This window comes from Balaenoptera ricei, chromosome 20 (genome assembly GCF_028023285.1).
Source record: "Balaenoptera ricei isolate mBalRic1 chromosome 20, mBalRic1.hap2, whole genome shotgun sequence".
NCBI classification, from domain to species: Eukaryota; Metazoa; Chordata; class Mammalia; order Artiodactyla; family Balaenopteridae; genus Balaenoptera; species Balaenoptera ricei.
This window is the reverse complement of record NC_082658.1, coordinates 18638509-18659143: the sequence shown is the minus strand read 5'-3', so window position 1 is coordinate 18659143 and position 20635 is coordinate 18638509. Positions and strand designations below refer to the sequence as shown.

Below are 20635 nucleotides of genomic sequence, written 5' to 3'. Positions count from 1 at the left end.
CCTGAACCAAGTTGGCACTAAGGTCTCTTGCCAGGATCCCCTACTCTTTTTCTCTCCATAGATCATGGTGGGTGGGGTTCAGGCCTTGGGTATCTGTCCCCAATTCAAGGATGAAGGGGGAGCAACTCTAGGTCAAAAGTCATTAGATCTGGGAGTTTCCTGTTGGCCTAGTGGTTAGGATTCAGAGCTTTCACTGCGGAGGCCCGGCTTTGATCCCTGGTCGGGGAACCGTCCTGCATACCGAACAGCAAGGCCAAAATACAGGGAAAAGAAAAAAAAAAAGGTCATAGATCTGATTTTTGCCAGTCTCTCCTGTCTCAACTCCACATTTCTTCCTTTTTCCTCTCTTTCGAGGAACACAGACCTCACCCAGGCCGACCCCTGGCCTTTTGGAAGGGCTTGGGGGATGTTAGCACTAGGGCAATAGGACTCCTGAGTCCCTAGGATTTCTTGTTGCTGTCTCTGCTGAGACTCCTTTTGGACACCCTCTCCACCCCAGCTTCAGCCTCCAGCCGGCCAGCACCACCATACTGGCGAGGGAGGGGACTTTCCGTTTGGTTCAAGTCGGCCTGGGACCACAGTGGGGAGAAAGGAGTTAAAAGCCGGGTCCCAGGATCACCAGGGCCGTGAAGTTCCGGTGGCCCAAGCTGGAGTGGAATGGGGAGACCAGCTAGGAAGAGCGATTTGGGACGGAAGAGGGGGGCGGTGCCAGCCATGCTAATCCGCGCTTCAGCTCCATCCGCGCCTGCCATCCACTGGTATACGGCACCCCCCACCCCACCCCGCTCTCAGCCCCTTGGCGGGTTTCTAATCTCCCCCATAGTGGGCCACCCTCACCCTAGGCCAGTCAGAGGCTAGCGCCAGCCGGGAGGAACATGCGTCCCTTCCGCCGTCCTCCCATTGTCTGTGCGGAGCCAGCGGAGGGGCTGCGAGGGGCGGGGCCGGGGCCGGAGAAGGAAGGGAGGGAGGGAGGGAGGGGCGGGTGGGAGCGGAGGGGGCGGGGGGAGATGTTGAGCCTTCAGGGACCGAGGAGGCGGCGGCAGCAGAGGAGACAGCGGGAGGAGGGAGGGAAGGCAGGAAGAGGGCAACCGAAGGCCGGGCCAGGTGGCTCGACCGGGTGCTGGCTGCGCTGCTCTCGGTTCCGACGGCCTCTCTCATGCGTTGAGGGCGCCCGGCTGGGCCGGACCGGCGGCCGTAGGGGAGGCTCCTCTCCATGGTCCAGAAGACCAGCATGTCCCGGGGCCCTTACCCATCCTCCCAGGAGATCCCCATGGAGGTCTTCGATCCCAGCCCACAGGTGAGGCGTGGTGGCCGGGATCGAGGGAAGGGGGCCGGTCCCGCGGACCTTGTGGGGTCGGATCGAGGGGGGCCGGGGAAAAAGGGGTTATATGCCCGGCGCCCAGGGGAGAGGGCTGTGCGCCCCCCAGCTCTGCCGGTGAATGATTGATGGGCGCTTGGCCGGGAGTTGTGCTGCGGTTTGGCTGAGCGGGGAGGAGGCGGTCGGGCCGCCTGTCACCCTCGCCTCCTCCTCCTCTCCCACGCGTCAGGGTCTCTGCTGCTCGGGTACCGGCTCCAGTGGGTTGAGAGTGTGGGTGCTGGCGGGGGGACCCGGGGGTTGAAGGAGGCTAGAGAGCGAGCTCAGGCAAAGCGGGGACGCAGAGCACGCTCAGGGGCGCTGGGCGGGTGTGGGTGGGGCGGGGGTGGCCGAGGCGGTGGTCAGAGGGCGGTGCCAGCAGGCCTTCAGAGCTGCAGACACTGGCCCTCGAGGGTGGGGAAGGGGCCAGCTCCGGGCCAGGCCCGCGTCCCAGCCACTTCAGCTCCGCCCCTATATTGGACCACCTCCCCTCCCCCAACAAACACCCACGTTAACCCTCCTCCACCCCATCCCCCCCAGCCCCAGAAAATGCCTCCAAAGTTTGGAAAGTTGAATGGATGCCAACTCACTGTCCTGGAGGGGAAGAAACTGTGTTACCTGGGGGGCGTGGGGATGGGGGTGGTCTGCCGCCCCCCCCCACTCACACTTCTCCTGTGCCCCCAGGTTACCCCCAGAAAGGGGTATTCTTGGGTGGGGAGGGTGCCCATGGAGTGACCAGCAAGGTCTGGGGTGGTCGTGCCAGGGGATTTCTCTGGGACGTGTCCTTATCCAACCTGGCAACACCCCAAGGCTAGGATAGCATTAACTCTTTTCTTGCTGTGGCCAGCCTGGAGCAACTGTAACCACCATGATAATGTGGGCACGTGGGGTGTGGGGGTCAGGTCAGACCTAAAAATACCTCCCTTCTCCACCCCAGGCCCCTTGGAGCCTGGGAGGCAGCTGACTGGGGCCTTCCTTTCAGCTGTCCCTTGTCCCTCTGGGTGCCACTCCCTTTTCCTTGCCTGGGATAGTGGTGGTGGTCTGAAAGAGTCTGGGGCTCACTGGGGGAATCCTCTTAAGTTCATAGGGATCCTCAGTCCTCGAGGTTGGAGATATGTCTTGCTGGAGAGAAGGTGATGGGAGGGAGGATTCTCGAAGGGTTCCCAGGTGCCCTTCTCTCCCATCTATCCATCCTCCTCCTTGTACTCAGGCCCAAGGAACCAGAGCCTCTAGTCTTGTCATGGCTTACCTAGCTTCTTTGGCAAAGAAACTCTAGGATGGAGGCTGGGGGCAGGGGTTTGGAGGGCCTGAACCCTCAATGATTCCCCCCCACCCCACTCTAGACAGGCTGGGGGCCAATGTGTATATTTGAATTGGGGAGAGCAAAGAAGTAGCCCCCTTTACAGGAGGCCTGGAAATACCTGAATGGGTGGCTGCGTGAGAGGTCAGGCAGTGTCCACCCACCCAAGCCAGGAGCCCAGCCAGTGGGACTGAGCAATTCTTCTCCGAGGCCCTGCAGGGGGCTGTGTCCTAGACTCATCTCGGGGCAGGGCCAAGGGACATTTAGATTGATGCAGCCTGGTGGATATCATGGGGACAGGACGTGAGCATTGGCAGCTGAGGGTTAGAGGGCTTGATCCCTCTTGCCCCCTTGGGGAGAGGTATGATCACTGTGACCGTGACGAGGGGCTGAGAAAAAGTCCTACCAGGATGGAGACGGGGTGCTAAATCTGCCCCCATGGGTCAGGGTTGGGGTTAGATGTTTACTTTCCAAATACAGTTCCACGCCCCCTACCCCTCCCTGGGAATCTAGTTTCAGGTCTCCAAGAGCTGAGAACTGCAACTCCCCTCCCCACTCTGCAAAAAACAAGGCAAGAGTTGGGCATGGGGAAAGCCAAGCTGGGCCTGGGTTGGCGATTCCTCTTCTCTCTGGGGGCCACAGGCACACTCAGCCCCGCTCTGCTCCAGCTGAGGTAGAGAGGGAGGGAGACTTTCCCAGGGGCTCTCTCCGCACCCCCAGCACCGCAGGCAGCCTCTCCCTCCCCCCTGAGGCCTCTGCAGCCTGCCCAGCGTGTCAATTAGCTTTGCTGCCTAATGAGCCTCCAGCTTCTCAGTGCCTCCCCCTTCCCAGCCTCTCTGGCTTGGTTTGGGGGTTTCTGTGTGTGCTTCCTAGGGCTCTCTTTCACTGTCCCCCACCCCGTGGCTGTGGTCTGGGTTCTCCCTCCCGCTCGGGCTGTACCATCTCAGGAAGAAGATAGAGGGGCGGGCTATTGAGATCAGGGAATGATATTTCCAAGGCTTGGCTGTGGTTCTGGGCCTGATGGGATGAGGGCTGGGAAAGGGCCTTTTTGATTCTACTCTTGTCCCTTCCTGGCTTCTCCAGGGCAAATACAGCAAGAGGAAAGGGCGGTTCAAAAGGTCGGATGGGAGCACATCCTCGGATACAACATCCAACAGCTTTGTCCGCCAGGTAATGGGTAGGCTGGGCTGAGAGGAGGGAGGTGGCTGGTTGGTGGAGACCAGGATTGGTGAGCTGGGTCAGAGGCTTTCTCCAGGCACCCTCCCCCATGTCATTTGTCACCTGCCTAGAACCACCCCATACCCTTACACCCCATGACCTCCTCTGCATATACTGTCAGCTGTACCCACTCCCTCAGCCCCCACCCAATCCCTCCCCCAGCACCAGACACCAGCCCCTGCTGCCTGCCTGCCTGCCTGCGTCATCTCATTCAGGGACAGCCTGGCCTGCCTCCATCTAGCTGGCTTCAGGCTGTCACCCACTCCCCCTGCCGGCTGTCTCCTTCCATGTCCTCCCCCAGAATCTGTGACAGCATGGGGTAGAGGCAGGTCCTAAGAAATGAGGAGCCAGGACATTTGGGTCCCTGGAGCCCTGATTAGGTATGGATCAGGGAAACGCCCTCCTCACATCCAGATGTGACTGTTCTTTAATACGCAGAGAGAGAAAGTGTGTTGAGGGAGGTGGAGGAGAGGCAGGAGGAAGTTGATATTAGAGAGGACTTTAGCCCAGCATCCCTGAATGAAGGGGGGTAGTGTAGCTGAATGGCTTTCTGGGGTTTTCTGTTCTCCCATCAGGAAGATGCTGTTCTCATCTCTGTTCTAACTCTCAACCCCAGGCCATCTCAGGCTCAGGGAGAAGCAGTGAGAGAGAGCTATGTAGTTGCTATGACTACAGAGCATCTCAACAAAGCCTGGTACCCAAAAAAGGCAAGAGGGGCTTAGGATCAGACAAGGAAAGGAGTACATTGAAGAAAAAATGGGCAGCATGTGAGGGCAGAGGACAGTAGGGAAGTCAGCCCCCATCCCCGCCTGCCCCCCCACCGCCGGGCCAGGAGAGAGAGGGTGATGCCAGGCAGATCCACTACAGATTGGAGAGAGGCCCTTCTCTTCACTTCTTCTGTCTCCACGACACTTGGCACATGTGAGCCCGGGCCTGACTTGAGAGGGTCAGGAAAGGGGCTCTTCATCCCAGCATCTCCATACAAACACGAAGTCCTTTCTTTGATCTTTCCCTCATCCCCCGTGTTGCAGGACTGGGCCGGGGCCGGGGCTAGGAAGAATGACACTGTGCTCAGTGGAGCCCCTCTTGACAGAAAAGGGCCTCATTCCTTCAGTGTTTGCCGACCCAGGGGATCAGACCCCAGTCTCCAATCCTTCCTCCTCTTAGCTCTCCAGCTCTGACCCCCTGTAGGTGGCAGGGAGTGGGGGGGCAGTCCTTGCCACATCTCTGAGCTAAATATACCCTAGCAGTTTGCACATGTAGCAACTCTGCTTGTAACCTGAGCCCCCTGGGGGAACGGGCAGTTTGGGCCACCCCCTAGGCCAGCAGGGCCAGGCACTGAGGGCGCCGGGATGGAGGCGCCCAACCGGACCCTCGTAGTGGTGAGCTGGGGATAGAGTGAAGGTGGGGGGAGGTGGGAGCAGCCCCTCAGGAAAGCTGGTGGGAGGCCTTCACTCCAGCCTGTCTCCTTGCCTCACTGTTTCCTTGTCTCCCGCCATTTGTGGGGGTGTGTGTGTGTGTGTGTATGTGTGTTTGTGTGTGTGTTGGGGTCAGTAAGTGTCTCTCTGCCACTCCATCTCTGGGTCTGTTCCCCTGGCTCTCCTGGCATCTGTCTTTCTGACTCTGAGTGCTCCCGTCAGGAGGGGTGGAGAGTGGTAGATTAACTGGTTTTCACTCTCTTTCCTTTGCATCTCTTTTCCAGCTTCTTTTAGTACCCCACCCACCCCCCACCTTTCCCCGCTCCACTCTCCCATTTTCATGATTTGATGGGCAGCTGCACTCACTGATGCACCAGGGCGCTCTGGGGAGGTGGGAATTGGTCTTCTCTCTTTCCCAGCTTCCCTCCATACGAAGCTAATGGGCATTCCTGGCCAGGTGACCCTTTCCTGTCTTCAGGAAAGAACCCCCTCACCTCTGCAGTCTTGTTCTTTCTTCAGGTCCCCTCCTGCCCTTTGTAGCAACGCCACCGCTGCACGGTCACACAAATCCACACCTCCTGGCTCCTGCCCTCACATGCCCTCAGGGACACAGACACTGAGGGCGTCCCCCCGTTCCGCCCCATATGCACACACGTGTACCTGTGTGCATTCAGTCATACACACCAGGACATACCATAGAACATACCCTTGAAGTTGCACATCCAAGCACATCCGTGAATTAGCATGTTCATTCACGCCCTGGGTCTGGACAGGCTATGCGTGTCTTACACATGTGCCTGCATCACTGAGGGAGTTCCTTGTGCTCTGGGATGGTCGGTGTGATCAAGGCCTGCTTCCTGGCACACCCAGACTTCTGAGCCTGCCTTAACCCTGGCAGCCGGCAGCCCTAGTACTGAGGAAAGGCCTGCTCGTGTCCTTCTCTTAACTTGCCTCTTCTTGCACCACCCCAGGAATCTTGGGTTCTTTTTTGTATCTTATGAGAGCCTGAGGGCTGGGGCTCCCCAGCTTCTGGAAGAGGAGGTAGGATTCTATCTTTCCTCACCCTTGAGCAGAAAATGGCAAATTTTTGTGTGGCCCTAGCCCATGGAGCAGGCTGCCCATTGCCGCCAGTGCCGAGAGCTCAGGCCTAAGCTGGTGGCTACAGCCCCTGGAAGGACTCACTGGGCCTGTGCTGAGTCTATCTCAGCCGGTGCTTTCTGGGGTTTTCTGTTCTCCCATCAGGAAGATGCTGTTCTCATCTCTGTTCTAACTCTCAACCCCAGGCCTGGGGGCAGGGGAGGGAAGGAGGAGCAGGGAGTGGAGGAGGAGACTGCACTCCACCCCTGCGCTGTGCCCCTATCAGGTTCCTACCCCTCCCTGGGCCCCAAGCAGCTGTCCTTGGACCTGCCATAATCCCCTGCTTGCTGCTGTCACCCTTCCTAGGGCCACACTCTTTCCAGGGGCCTGCAGACCTCATTCTCCGGCTCTTTCCATCTTATACCACCTCCTCCTAGCCCTTGTGGTATCATGCCGGGCTGGCTGGGGCTTGAGGCATCCACGACGGGTGCCTTCCAAGGCCCAGGAGCTGGGGAGGCAGCGTTGGCCCTGAGCTGGCCCTGTCTGTTTTCAGGGATCAGCAGAGTCCTATACCAGCCGTCCGTCAGACTCCGATGTGTCTCTGGAGGAGGACCGGGAAGCCTTAAGGAAGGAGGCAGAGCGCCAGGCATTAGCCCAGCTCGAGAAAGCCAAGGTGAGAAAGATGGGAAGGGCTGTGCTGGCATTATTTCCCTTACCCCAGACCTCAGAGACAGCCTGGACAGACCCAGGGTCAAGTCTTGGCCCAGCCACTTCCTAGCTCATGTACCCCTCTGATGTGCCTCTGTCTTTCACCTGTAAAGTGTAAGCTATAATACCTGCCTCCTTATAAAGTACAATAAGTGCCTAATTTCTACATATAATAGGAGCTAAACATTTCCACTCATTTCTGGAGTCAAATTTTCTGGGCTCTTATTAGCTGTGTGATCTTAGGCAAGTCACTTAACCTTTCTGAACTTTAGTCTCCTCATTCATTAAAATGAATATGGTGGGAGTTCCCCGGAGGTCCAGTGGTCAGGACTCAGCACTTTCACTGCCGTGGCCCCGAGTTCAATCCCTGGTCGTCGGGGAACTATGATCCCACAAGCCACGTGGTGCAGCAAAAAAAAAAAAAGAAAAGAAAAAAAACCAAAAAATGAATACGGTAATAGTACTTAACTTCATTGGGTTTTTGTAATGAATAAATGAGATAATGGGTGTGAAACATATAACACAGTACCTGTTACACTACACAGTAGCTGCTATCATTATTATTACTATTATTTGCTCTTATTGTTGTTGTTGCTATTATTATTATTCCTTCTTGGTGTTATTCTGGGCTCTCCATTCCCTGATGCCCCCCTCCACCCTGAGAGGACTGAGTTCTATGGTTTGCTTTTTTTTTTTTATTGTGAAATTTAATATATGCATTAAAAAACTGCATAAGCCATTCAGTATATGCTTTTATTTAAAAAAAATTTTTTTTGAAGTATAGTTGATTTACAATGTTGTGTTAGTTTCAGGTGTACAGCAAAGTGATTCAGTTATACATATATGTGTATATTCTTTTTCAGATTCTTTTTCATTATAGGTTATTACAAGATTTTGAATATAGTTCCCTGTGCTATACAGTAGGTCCTTGTTGTTTATCTATCTTATGTATAGTAGTGTGTACAGTATATGTTTTAATAAACAATTTACAAAACCAACCTCTCCATAATCACCACCCCAGTCAGGAAGTTGTACGTCCCATTGTGATTTAACCCTCTGGTTTTCCTCTTCCTCTAGACCAAGCCAGTGGCATTTGCTGTGCGGACAAATGTCGGCTACAACCCATCTCCAGGGGATGAGGTGCCTGTTCAGGGAGTGGCCATCACCTTCGAGCCCAAGGACTTCCTGCACATCAAAGAGGTGGGGATATGTTGGCATCTGGAGGGAGGGCAGGGTAGTGGGTGCCAGGAGAGGGGCTGTCAGAGCTCTAGTGGAAAAAGACTTCTGAGCCAAGCAGAGCTGGGCTAAATCTGCTGTGTGACCTTAGGCAAATCTTTCCACCTCTCTGAGCTTCGCATTTTTCATTGGTAAAATGGGATGGTAATGCCTAGGTCACAAGGTTGTTGGGAAGGTTTGTGATGAGGCCCGTCAGTGGGGTGGCAGTGTGCCAGGCACGTGGAGATGCCAGCATTTACTTCTCTCCCTACCTTTCCAGGGTAGGGCTGGCACATGGGGGAGGAAGGACTCTCAGAATGGGGATGTGCTCGGGGGTGGGTGGTCCATGGTACAAGAGGATGCTGGTTCCGGAGAGTCCTGAGAATTGGGGGCTGTAATCAGAGGCTGGTGCCAGGGCTGTTTGAGGGTGCCGCCCCCTGGGCGGGGTAGGCAAGTCTGGGGGTGGTGTCCCCTGGAGCTGGCTGCTGGCTTGTACCTCTAATCTCCCTCTTGGTCTCCCCCACCCCACCTGCCGTTGTCGTTTGCAGAAATACAATAATGACTGGTGGATTGGGCGACTGGTGAAGGAGGGCTGTGAGGTTGGCTTCATCCCCAGCCCTGTCAAACTGGACAGCCTGCGCCTGCTGCAGGAACAGAAGCTGCGCCAGAACCGCCTCAGCTCCAGGTGTTTGGCTGGGGGCAGGGCACCTCCGGGAGAGGCCAGCCAGCCAGCCAGGAGTAGGCCCTAAGGGTTGACGTGTTGCCCTGAGGACACAAAACTGTCTGTGGCATCACCAGTGGGGCTGGCAAATGAGGGCGGGGAGCAGGGGCCAGCCTGTGAGAGAACAGATCCCCCACCCTCACGCCCACCTCCTTTGCTCACGGCTCCATTTGCCTCTCTGCCCACACAGCAAATCAGGTGACAACTCCAGCTCCAGTCTGGGAGACGTGGTGACTGGCACCCGCCGCCCCACGCCCCCTGCCAGTGGTAAGAGCTGCCGCCACGCCACGGGGTCGGGTGGAGCTCCTGGGTGGGGTGGTCTCCCCACTGCCTGTCCCCTCCTTTCCCTGCAGTTGGGGGTACCCCAATCCTGAGTCCTCCAGACACATCCAGTGGTACCCCCTCCATGAAGAGCAGGACACCCCACAAGCTGGGCCTGTCCATCAGCGCCCATTCTGTCATGTCTCTACTCTCCCATTTCTTTGGTAGCTCCATCTCTCTGCCTGACTGCCCTGCCCCCGCCCCCCCCATTCATTTCTCCCAGCCCTGTTCCATTCACCTCTTCTTCTTTCTTTTTTCCCCATCCCATCCCTGCGTTTTGTACTTGTGTCTCCATGTCCATCTCACTCCTCCCCACCTCGCCTCCTTCCTCCCTCATCCTGACTCTCCGGTCCAGGTAATGAAATGACTAACTTAGCCTTTGAACTAGACCCCTTAGAGTTAGAGGATGAGGAGGCAGAGCTCGGTGAGCATAGTGCCTCTGCCAAGACTAGCGTTAGCAGTGTCACCACCCCGCCACCCCACGGCAAGCGCATCCCCTTCTTCAAGAAGGTAATTCTTGCTGAGTTCTTGCGATAGGGGAGGTCAGAGCCCAGCGCTTTGGCGGGGGAGGGGGGCTGGAATGGATTCCGATGTGGTATCAGCCTGATTCTATGGGAATCAGGCCTTCCTGCCAAGGAGGAGGGAAGGGTAGAATGGCACCAAGAATGGGCACGTCTGTCTCCACCCACAACTCCACACTGGCCCACTTCCCCGGAAGGGATGGTTCTTGCAGTGGAAGCACCCTTTCTCTGGGAAGGCTGCCCCCGCCCCTCAGCTGAAAGCAGGGTCTGGGTAATGAGACCTGACCTTTCCCCGTCACTGCCAGTGGGATAGTCCATGTTTACCCCCACTCCCACATGTGAAGGGGAAAGTGGAATGGTGACCCTTCTTGGCCCTTTTCGGACTCCATGGGGCTAGGGTGGGCACACGGGGATCTCCTGGCTGCAGAGCAGGACAGTTAACGTACCCTTAAAATGGGCAGTTTGGCCTGCCCTGGGGCCAGGAGATGGGCACCAAATTAGAGGCTGTCACTCTTCCCAGCTTTTTTCCAAGACCCAGAAAGGGGGTACAGGATGTCTGAATATTCCCAAGTTCACTGGACTGGCTGTCAGTCCTGCTCCCAGCCCTGATCCAGGGCCATCTCTGGCTCCCCCTTGGCACGGGGTCCCATCCCCTCTCTCTGGCTCTGTCTGTCACTAACACGCATGCCCTGTTATCTCTCCTCGTCTGCCCGCTCTCCCTCCCTCTCTTGTCCTGGCTCCTCCCTTGCCCTCTGCCCCTGCCTGGGTACCTTCCCCTTTTTCCTCCCCCTCCCTCCTCTTGGCAATCTCTGGACCCAGCCAAACAGAAGCAGAAGTTGGTGAGTATCACAGCTTTCTGTGTCCCCCTCCCCACCCCCTGGGATGAGCTAAGGGGACCTTCTAACACCCATTCCCATATCTGCCCCCCTTTTCCCCAACCCTTCCTGGTTCTCCCTCGCCATACCTCCCCACCCCACCCCGATCCCCACGTCTGGACTTTGGGACCAGGGGGAGGAAAGGATGCATGAGGGAGCCTGGAGGTGGGGGAAGAGGGGCTGATGCCATCTCCACTCTGGGGTTTCCCCTCCCTGCTTCCCCCCCAGACAGAGCATGTGCCCCCCTATGACGTGGTACCTTCCATGAGGCCCATCATCCTGGTGGGACCGTCGCTCAAGGGCTATGAGGTAGGAGCCCCTAGAGGCGAGTGGACCCAGAGGGGCCCAGACCTCCAGAAAGACTCCATAGAAAGGTCTTCAGACCCCAGAGAGATCCCCCAGCAGGGCCCTCCCAGGGTTTCCTCCCCAGAGGGCTACAGACCTTCAGAGACAGCCCCCTCCATGGGGGGCCCAACCCCCAGGGAGACCCCAGAAGGGTCTAGTCCTCTCAAAAAAACCCCAGAAAAGTCCTCCCAGAGATCCCACCTAAAAGGATCTTTGCAATCAGAGACCCCAGTGGAGGCCCCTCAGGCTCAAAAGAACTGCCCCCTCCCCCCAACAGGGACTTACTCATCTCAGGGATTTAAGAAGAAAATGGAATGTCAGGGGGCAAATACCTAGCAGTCCACCCTCCCTGAGGGGCTTTAAACACCTGACCTCTCCTCCCCCCTACCCCACTCCCCGCAACCTCAGGTTACAGACATGATGCAGAAAGCTTTATTTGACTTCTTGAAGCATCGGTTTGATGGCAGGTAAGACCCTGGGAGCCGGCTCTCCACTCCCACCATGGTTCTCTGCTGCTGGGGATGGGCAGGGTGGCTTGAATGACAATCCTGGAACTCTAGGATTGAGGGATAAGAGGCTGTCCTGGAGCCTGGGGAGTAGGCAGGGCATTCTAAGCCACCCTGACCCCTGGCTCCTCTTGCCCCATCCCCCAGGATCTCCATCACTCGTGTGACAGCGGACATTTCCCTGGCTAAGCGCTCAGTCCTCAACAACCCCAGCAAACACATCATCATCGAGCGTTCAAACACACGCTCCAGCCTGGGTGAGCCCACCCCTTAACTCCACCCCCACCCCTGCTCTGGGGCCAGATGTGGGAGGGGGGGAGGGGGGCATCTCCAGAAATGCTCTATTTGCCCATGGCCTCCTGGGAGGCCCCCTTACATTTCCCCCTGCCCCATGACTCCATTCTCCCAGCTGAGGTTCAGAGCGAGATCGAGCGAATCTTCGAGCTAGCCCGGACCCTTCAGTTGGTTGCTCTGGACGCCGACACCATCAACCACCCAGCCCAGCTCTCCAAGACCTCACTGGCCCCCATCATTGTTTACATCAAGATCACCTCTCCCAAGGTGGGTGCAGGAGTCTGACCCTATTGGAGACAGGAGTGCTCTGGTTGGGCTGCCTGTGTATAAACCCCAGGCACTGCTTACTAACTGTGTGACTTAATCTCCTCGAGCCCAGATTCCCTGCTCTGTCGAACTCCATTGTCTGGATATTGTGAAGATTCAACCTAATGTGAATACTTAGCACTTAGAAAGGGTCTGGTATAATATACCTGGTCATGTTTTTTTTTTTTTTTAAACTCATTTATTTATTTATTTATTTATTTATTTTTGGCTGTGTTGGGTCTTCGTTGCTGTGCGTGGGCTTTCTCTAGTTGCGGCGATCGGGGGCTACTCTTCGTTGCGTTGCACGGGCTTCTCATTGCAGTGGCTTCTCTTATTGCGGAGCACAGGCTCTAGTCGCACGGGCTTCAGTAGTTGTGACACATGGGCTCAGTAATTGTGGCTCGTGGGCTCTAGAGTGCAGGCTCAGTAGTTGTGGTGCACGGGCTTACTTGCTCCGTGGTATGTGGGAGCTTCCCAGACCAGGGATAGAACCCATGTCCCCTGCATTGGCAGGCGGACTCTTAACCACTGCGCCACCAGGGAAGTCCCCCTTGTCATGTATTAACTATTTTAAATATTATTATTAGGGTCATGCAGGCCAGTCCCCTGTCTCTACTTTGTTGACTTCTTCTCCTTAGTCCAGAAAACAGAAAGAATTCTGTGCTTTCTGTCCCAGTGTCACCCAGCTACTTGGTGGCGGGTAAAGACCTTTCCTGTCTTTCGATTTCAGCCCTTTTTGCTGCACTGCCTTCATGTAGGCCTTGATAGAGATGAAATCGGTAGGAAGGCTGATTTACTTCCTGGTCATATAGCGGCTCCATTAGTTTTCCCTCCTAGACATTAGTAGGGGTTTGAGAAACATGGAAGGTGAGCTTAGGTGAAGGATTTGAAATGAGAAGACAGCATGGGGTTCAAATCCTAGCTCTGATTGGCTTATTTTTATTTAATTAATTAAATCTTGGTTTTGGTTTTTTGGGTTGTATTTTATTGAGCTTGTGATCTTGGGGGGATTATTTAGTCTTTGCACCTCAATTTCTTTACCTACAAAATGGGAATTATAATCATTCTCATATGTTATTATTGAGAGGGTTGGAAGTAATGATGTGAAGAGCCCAGAGTTCTGTCTGACTGATGAAGGCAACCAGAGGTGGTAACTGTTAACATCTCATGCTAGCACCCAGTTTCTTTTTCTTTTTTTTAATATTTATTTATTTGGCCGCTCTGGATCTTAGTTGCGGCACACGGAATCGTCATTGCCACCTGCGGGATCTTCGTTGCAGCACACGGGATCTTTAGTTGCGGCATGCGGGATCTAGTTCCCCGACCAGGGATCGAACCCTGGTCCCCTGCGTTGAGAGTCTTAGCCACTGGACCACCAGGGAAGTCCCTGAGCACCCAGTTTCTTAATCTTTCTGAGTCCTAAGTTTCTAATGAGCATAAAGGGGGTGATGGGATTTAAGTACTTCCTGGGGTGGTTGAAAGGATCAAATGAGACAATGGCTGCAAAAACACTTTGTGAACTAGAAAGTTAACAGACACTTCTATTGCCCCCACTGAGCACTGACTGAGGTTAAGGGTGGGGACTCCGGAATCAGACTGCCTGAGTTTAGGTACCAGTGCTACCACTTACCGGCTCTGTGCTCTTTTGGCAAGTCACCTAACTTCTCTATGCTTCAGTTTCCTCATCTGCAAAATAGGAATCCTCAAATGGTGCTTGTGAAGATTAAATAAACAAATTAACCACGCAAAGTGCCTGGTACCTACTAAGCACTGTATCTATTCTTTTTTTTTTTTTTTTAGATTTTTATCTTGAAATAATTTCAAATTTACGGAAGAGTTGTAAGAATAGTAGGACTATCTTTGAATACCCTTCACTCAGATTCACTACTTTTTTAACAGCTTTATTGAAATAAAATTCACATGCCATTCAATTCAGCCATTTAAAGTATACAATTTAATTTTTTTCAGACTCACTAATTTTGAACATTTTGCCACATTTACTTTATGTATGTATGTATTATGTATATGTGCGCTTATATATGTGTATCTTTTTTCCTGAACTATTTGAGAGTAAGTTGTAGATATTGTATGCCTTTATCCCTAAATATTTCAACATGTATTTCTTAAGAACAAGGACATTAACTTACATAACCACAGTACAATTGTCAAATTTAAGAAATCTTATCTAAAATACTGTCCATCTTCAGTTTTCACCAGTTGTCCCAATAATGCCCCTTATAGCAATTTCCCCTTCAATCCAGGATCATGTGTTGCATTTAGTTGTTATATCTCTTTATAGTCTTTAAGCTGAAAAATTTCCTCAGCCTTTCTTGGATTTTCATGACACTGACATTTTTTTAAGAGTACAGATCACTTATTTTGTAGATTGTTCCTCGGTGTGGGTTTGTCTGATGTTTCCCCATGACTAGATTTAGGTTTTACGTTTCAGGTAGGAACATCACCAAAGTGATGTGTCCTTCTGAGTGCGTTGAATCAGGAAGCACAGGATGTCGGTTTGTTGTATCATTAGTGCTGTTAACTTTGATCACTTAGTTAAGGTTGTAGCTTTATGTTTAGCTATTATCATCATTATTACTGTTATCACTGAGATGAGAATAATAATAGTGGCTGCATAATGGCATTATTGTCAGGACTAAATAAATTGATTGTGTAAAAAGCACAGAATAGTGCCAGTACATAGCACGTGTCCCTATAAAGGATGGCTACTGCTGTTTACGTGGAGGGGAAGTTGGCCCAGAGAATGAAGCCTATAAAGGTTACAGGGGTTGGGAAGGAGAATCACCGCCCTTCATACAGCCACTGCTGGAACTTCCCAGGACAGGCTGGCATGAGACCCAGGAGAGAGCCTGAGCACTGTGTAGGATGGACACAGGACTGGTGAGGTCATTTCTGAAGAGGCGGCCAGGGCTGAGAGTCATGGAACATCCCCTGGCCCCGATACTGTCTCTCCACACTGGCTGCAACCAGGACCTGCCTCTCCGGCTTGGTGCATTGCATGGTCCCTCTAGCTCCTCTTCTCCCCCCACAAACCAGGTTCTTCAGAGGCTCATCAAGTCTCGAGGGAAGTCTCAGTCCAAACACCTCAATGTGCAAATAGCAGCCTCGGAGAAGCTCGCGCAGTGTCCCCCCGTGAGTGCTCAGACCCAGGGGAAGGGAAGGGGCAACGTTTGGGTTCTCCGGGTGTCCTCTGGCCTGCATGAGAGAGTGACCGGGGACGCCTGGGCGGGGTCCAGAGATGCAGGCGGGTTTTCTGGGAAAAGGGTGCTGGACGTTCAAGTCCCAGAAGCACCACTTCTCTGTGGGGAGTTAAGCCCCTCTCCACGCCTTGGTTGCCTTATATCTAGAATGAGGGAGTTGGAGTGTTGGGGTACCAGGACCTCTTGTAGTTCTGTCGATTTATCTATCTAAGAGCCCTCCTCTTCCTGGACATCCAGAGGTTTCTTTTTAACTTTGTCCTTCAACCCCTTGACTCCACCCACTGCCCCAGGCCACACCCTCACCCCTTGGTCATGCCCAGCTCATCCCAGCCCTGCCCTTAACCCCGCCTCCACAGGAAATGTTTGACATCATCCTGGATGAGAATCAATTGGAGGATGCCTGCGAGCATTTGGCCGAGTACTTGGAAGCCTATTGGAAGGCCACACACCCGCCCAGCAGCACTCCGCCCAATCCGCTGCTGAACCGCACCATTGCTACTGCAGCCCTTGCTGCCAGCCCTGCCCCTGTCTCCAACCTCCAGGTACAGGTGCTCACCTCACTCAGGAGAAATCTCAGCTTCTGGGGAGGGCTGGAGGCCTCGCAGAGGGCCAGGGCGGCGCCCCAGCAGCAGGAGCACACCGTGTAGGTGCCCCGCCCATGTCCCCTCCCGCCCAGGGCTCGGAACTGAGGAACTGAGCACAGTGAACACGGGCAAGGAAGGGAAGAGTTTTATTTTGTAAAAAACAGTGATGAGTGGCAGCTTCTGGTGTCTGTGGTTTTTGATGGGATTGGGGCTGGCTGGTGGGGCCTCCCTGGGCCTGGTCCCATAGGAACATATCTGCTGCCCTGGGGGCTTTTGCCTTGGGGGCCTCGTAGGATAAGTGACTAGGAAGAAACAGAGGAAAATCAACATATGTTTGCTGGACTCTACACCCATTTTAGACCCAACAGAGGTCACAGCATTTTAGACGCAACAGACCAGGGGCCCTCAAACGCAGGGAATCCCACAGAGCAGGGCCATTCAAACCAGAGAAACTGCCCCCTCCTCCAGAGCCCTAATCTCAGGAGACTTCTCAGTAGGGACCCAAAATGAAGCATCTTCCATGAGTTGAACCTTCCATCCTTCTCCCAGTTAAACAGATTCCAGGAAAGACCCTCCTGTGGGTTCTCCACCCTGCCTTGGTCTCCTCCCATGGGAGCCAAGGCCTATCTCTGAGGTCAAACCATTAAGTATTGGGTTCTAGATTAGAACCAGAAGAAACCCATGAAATCATTCTAGACCATTGCTTTTCAAATTTGTTTTCAGCACCAGAGCCCATTTGTTCACTGAATCTTGTGTGGAAGCTCAGTATGTAGACAAAGCATCCTTGCTCTGCTCAGAGGGAGCTAGTGGCTTGGCCTCCATTTCACTTCCACGGGGACCCCTGAAGCACTCTGTGCCCTGTCCAGCCACCCCAGATCTCCAGGGAATAGTTTGGAAATTGCTGCTCTTGTCTAATCCCCGTCACACCACCACAGAGACACTGGGCCACTGAGACAGGAGTCACTTGCTCAGGGTCACACAGCTTGAAGTAGCAGGGAATGGGGCTAGAACCCAGGCCTCTTTGCACCCCACCTAGCAGCTTCTATGGCCATCTTCATGTGGCATTTGATGCTGAGGACATTGGGCCATCTCATTGTTGCCAGTGGGGGATAGAGACCCATCAGCCTTCCCCAGCCTGCAGCTTTGAGTCTTCGTTGGGGGCAGGGGAGGAATCCTACCAACCTTGGAGACTTTGTCATCTGACTAGGCAATGGGGTGGGGGGAAGTGTGGGGTTCCGGAAGCCTGTGATTAGGGTCTGGTTGGGCTGAAGGAGCTGGCTGAAATCCCCCCTTAGTATATTTGGGAAACTGGGGCAATGACTAACCCAATCAACCACTAACGAGTGGCAATACTAATGAGCTGTTAATGATGATTTAGCCCAAGACAGCATTAATGTGTGCCTTGAGGAATTGATGACTAATTGTTCGTGGGCTCTCTACCATGGTTACCAGGAGAGTTCATGCCTTCACCCACCTTAGGAAGGTCCGGTGCCCCCTCTCCTAGTGGAGGAGCAAATGCCTTGAATTCTGTCCTCTGACTCTCTGGCTGGGCTCCAGAGCCGTTTGCCGGCTGCCCATCCCCTAGGGTCAGCACCCTCCTCTCCTTCAGCCAGGCTGGGTGTCTTGGTGCCCTCACTAACCTGCCTTGCTTTGTTGTGTTTCTCTCACTCCTGCCTGATCTGCATGGTGTGTGCCGTCTGCCTGCTAACCAGGGACCATACCTTGCTTCCGGGGACCAGTCGCTGGAACGGGCCACCGGGGAGCACGCCAGCGTGCACGAGTACCCGGGAGAGCTGGGCCAGCCCCCAGGCCTTTACCCCAGCAGCCAGCCGCCAGGCCGGGCGGGCACCCTGCGGGCACTGTCCCGCCAAGACACGTTTGATGCCGACACCCCGGGCAACCGAAACTCTGCCTACACGGAGCTGGGAGACTCGTGTGTGGACATGGAGACTGACCCCTCCGAGGGGCCAGGGCTTGGAGACCCTGCAGGGGGCAGCACCCCACCAGCCCGACAGGGATCCTGGGAGGATGAGGAAGACTATGAAGAGGAGCTGACCAACAACCGGAACCGCGGCCGGAATAAGGCGCGCTGTTGCGCAGAGGGCGGGGGTCCAGTTCTGGGGCGCAACAAGAATGAGCTGCAGGGTTGGGGGCGGGGTGTCTACATCCGCTGAGAGGCAGGGGCCACACAGTGGGAGGAAGGGCTCTGAGCCCAGGGGAGGGGGTGGGGACAGAGGGGCTCACCATTGCGGATGTATCTTGCCTCCAGGGGGCGCTGTCTCCCTCCTTTCAGATGCCTTTGCTCAATGTTTGGGGTTTCTTTGGTGGTAGCGTTCCAACCAGCTCCTGGGACTCCCTTAAGCCTCAGCGGTAGGTTTTTACCTACATGCTGTGGGTGCATGGGGGGATGACAACCTTCCTGCAGTATCCCCTCCCCCACCTCAGGGGGCTCTCTCCCCTCACCCAGAGAAAAGGTGCAGTTCCTTAACTCCTTCTGCTCCAGGCTCTAAATGAGTGTCCTAAAATGGGGTGGCCCTTTCTTTTTCCAACCTGGAGTATTTGGGAAGGGTAGGGGGGCTTTTCCTGGAGAGGGAGACCACAGACTCTTTCCCATGAGGTCTGTCTTCCCCAAGCCCCAGATCCAGGGTCCTTCACCATGCCCACCCCTCCCCCTAGCTTCCTGGCAGCATTGTCTGGGAGGTGAAAGCTACAGCATTGGAGGCCCCACCGGGATCTCGTCTTCGGGAGTGGTCTGGGTAGAAGCTGGCAGGCATCAGATGTAGTGCCCTGTGCCTGCCCAGGACCTAGAACCCTGAGGAGGGGGCAACCTGTGATGCTGCTACCCACCCCACCACCTCCATGCCTCAAGGCTTTGCCTACCCCAGGAATGAGCTTTGCCTACAACATCCCTTGCCTGCAGCCATCAGAAGAGGGGGCCCCTCTGCATCTGAGCCCCCCCATCCCCTTGTCACCTGGGTGTGGAGCCCATGGAACACTCTGGTCCAGCTCATTTTGAAACCAAAAAACTGCTTCACTTTCACCCTGAGGCCCCAGGGGAGAGGCCCTGTGGGTTGGTGCCCCAGAGGTAATCGTCACCCCAGGGGTTGCCTCAGGACCTCGGATCTCCCCCGGGGGGCTTGGCTGCTGCTGCTGCCGCTGCTGCTCTGTATCTGCCTCTTGTGATCCCGTCCTTTACCCACGTCCACGGCCCCCAGGAGAGGCCTTGGTACCCCCTCTGCCCTGGATCGTCCCTCTGCCTAGCATCCCGTAGCCCAGCAGCCCTGCCCCCCACCCCCACCAGCACCCAGCTGGGCCAGAGAGAGCCGATTGTGCCAACGAGGACTGGGCCCTGCCCGGCTGCCCGCCTCAGGGATGGGCGCCTCATGCCTGTCTCGCCACCTCCTGTGCCAATGTTGTCCCCCCCACCCCCCACCCCCACCCTGGGGTGGGGCGCAGCTTCCACTTACTGGTTAGAAGAGACCACTGCCCAACCTTTCCCCTTCCTGTCTGGTGTCCTGTGCCCCCATCTGTCTGTCTGTTCGTCTGTACTCCCCTAGGAGAAGTATTTTGCCACATATAAAACCGCCGTCCTGTCCTTTGCGGCCACCTCCTGAGCCTGCTTCTTTGTTCCCGCCGCATGGTTGCCAGCCTAGGTGTGTAGGAGCTGCTGATGTGCAGGGAGGGAGAGTGAAGGGGTGGGTGCAGGAATAAAGCTGTGGCCAGTCTCAGCTCTGCTCAGCCCCAAGCCCCATGCCTGTCCAGTCTGTCTCCCCATAAGTAGAGCCAGGGAAAACTGGAAGCTGAGACAGGAAGTGGGGTGCCCCGGGTTTCGTTCAGGGGGTCAGATCCAGAGCCACTGGCACGCTGTCCTAGAGGCTGGTGCTTGTTTCTCTGCTCCTGTGGCCTCAGCTGCTCCCCAACTCCCCAGGGAGGGATGGGCTGAGCTTCCGGCTCCCTCCACTGATGCCTCCACAACTACCCACCCCAGCCCCTGCTAACCAACCTGGTGGGAGGGGAAGAGGTCTGTTTGTGGGGAAGGGCAGAGAATCAGGAACCCCCATCCCAGTCCCAGACTGACAGAAAGATCAAAAGCCAGGAGGAAAGTCAGCAGGTGACAGTGCCCGTTCCTGCCACCATCAGCTGGCCGGATGTGGACTTGTGACGGTTGATCCTTCCTGCTGTCGCCTGTATCCTGCCTCACCCAGCACGCACAAACCATTTCTCCACTCTCATGGTTCTTGTTTTTGGGGTGGTGGACCTGAATGCTCCTGCGCAAAATGTGTGTGTAGAGGGCAACAGACGTCCAGACCCTCCAGATGAGGGGTTAGCAAACCCAGGGAAAGAGGAACTGGGGAGGCCCACAGGTCGAGTGACTGGCCCATGGTCAACAGGGAGGTGATGGCAAAGCCAGCACTGCTGGGACTGGAGCCCAGTCTGCCTGCCATGGTAGTGCTCCTCCCACTGCCTTTCAATGGAATCAATCTTTCTTTCCTGTGTTTAGTCATTGAGCAAACATTTATTGAGCATCTACTATGTACCAGGCACAAGTCTAAGTGGGAGCTACAGACAATTCAGGGCAGCACAATGAGCTCTCTGATGTGGGAAGCAGTGGGTCCTGGGGGAACCTGGAAAAGGGGTCCCTGCCTTAACCTGG

The 20635-nt window shown here is 55.0% G+C and overlaps 2 protein-coding genes across 7 annotated transcripts in view; one reads left to right on the top strand and one right to left on the bottom strand.

Annotated features, from left to right (window-relative positions):
* LOC132354513 (large ribosomal subunit protein eL19) overlaps positions 1 to 20635 on the bottom strand; it is a 410792-nt gene that overhangs the window by 6143 nt on the left and 384014 nt on the right. The window lies entirely within an intron of this gene.
* Positions 671 to 18155, top strand: CACNB1 (calcium voltage-gated channel auxiliary subunit beta 1). Of its 4 annotated transcripts, XM_059906371.1 has the most exons (15): positions 671 to 758; positions 1167 to 1297; positions 3738 to 3824; positions 6921 to 7040; positions 8153 to 8275; positions 8839 to 8975; positions 9202 to 9278; positions 9688 to 9842; positions 10957 to 11037; positions 11482 to 11540; positions 11727 to 11836; positions 11989 to 12140; positions 15234 to 15329; positions 15754 to 15939; positions 17694 to 18155. In XM_059906371.1, the coding sequence occupies exons 2-15, from the start codon at positions 1214 to 1216 to the stop codon at positions 18153 to 18155; spliced, it is 1929 nt and encodes a 642-aa protein (XP_059762354.1). In that variant the 5' UTR covers positions 671 to 758; positions 1167 to 1213. The 4 variants fall into 4 exon arrangements, with proteins under 4 accessions (XP_059762354.1, XP_059762355.1, XP_059762357.1 ...); XM_059906372.1 differs by lacking the exons at positions 671 to 758; positions 9688 to 9842 and adding an exon at positions 10673 to 10692 and having other exon boundaries at positions 1028 to 1297; XM_059906374.1 differs by lacking the exons at positions 671 to 758; positions 17694 to 18155 and having other exon boundaries at positions 1028 to 1297; positions 15754 to 16157.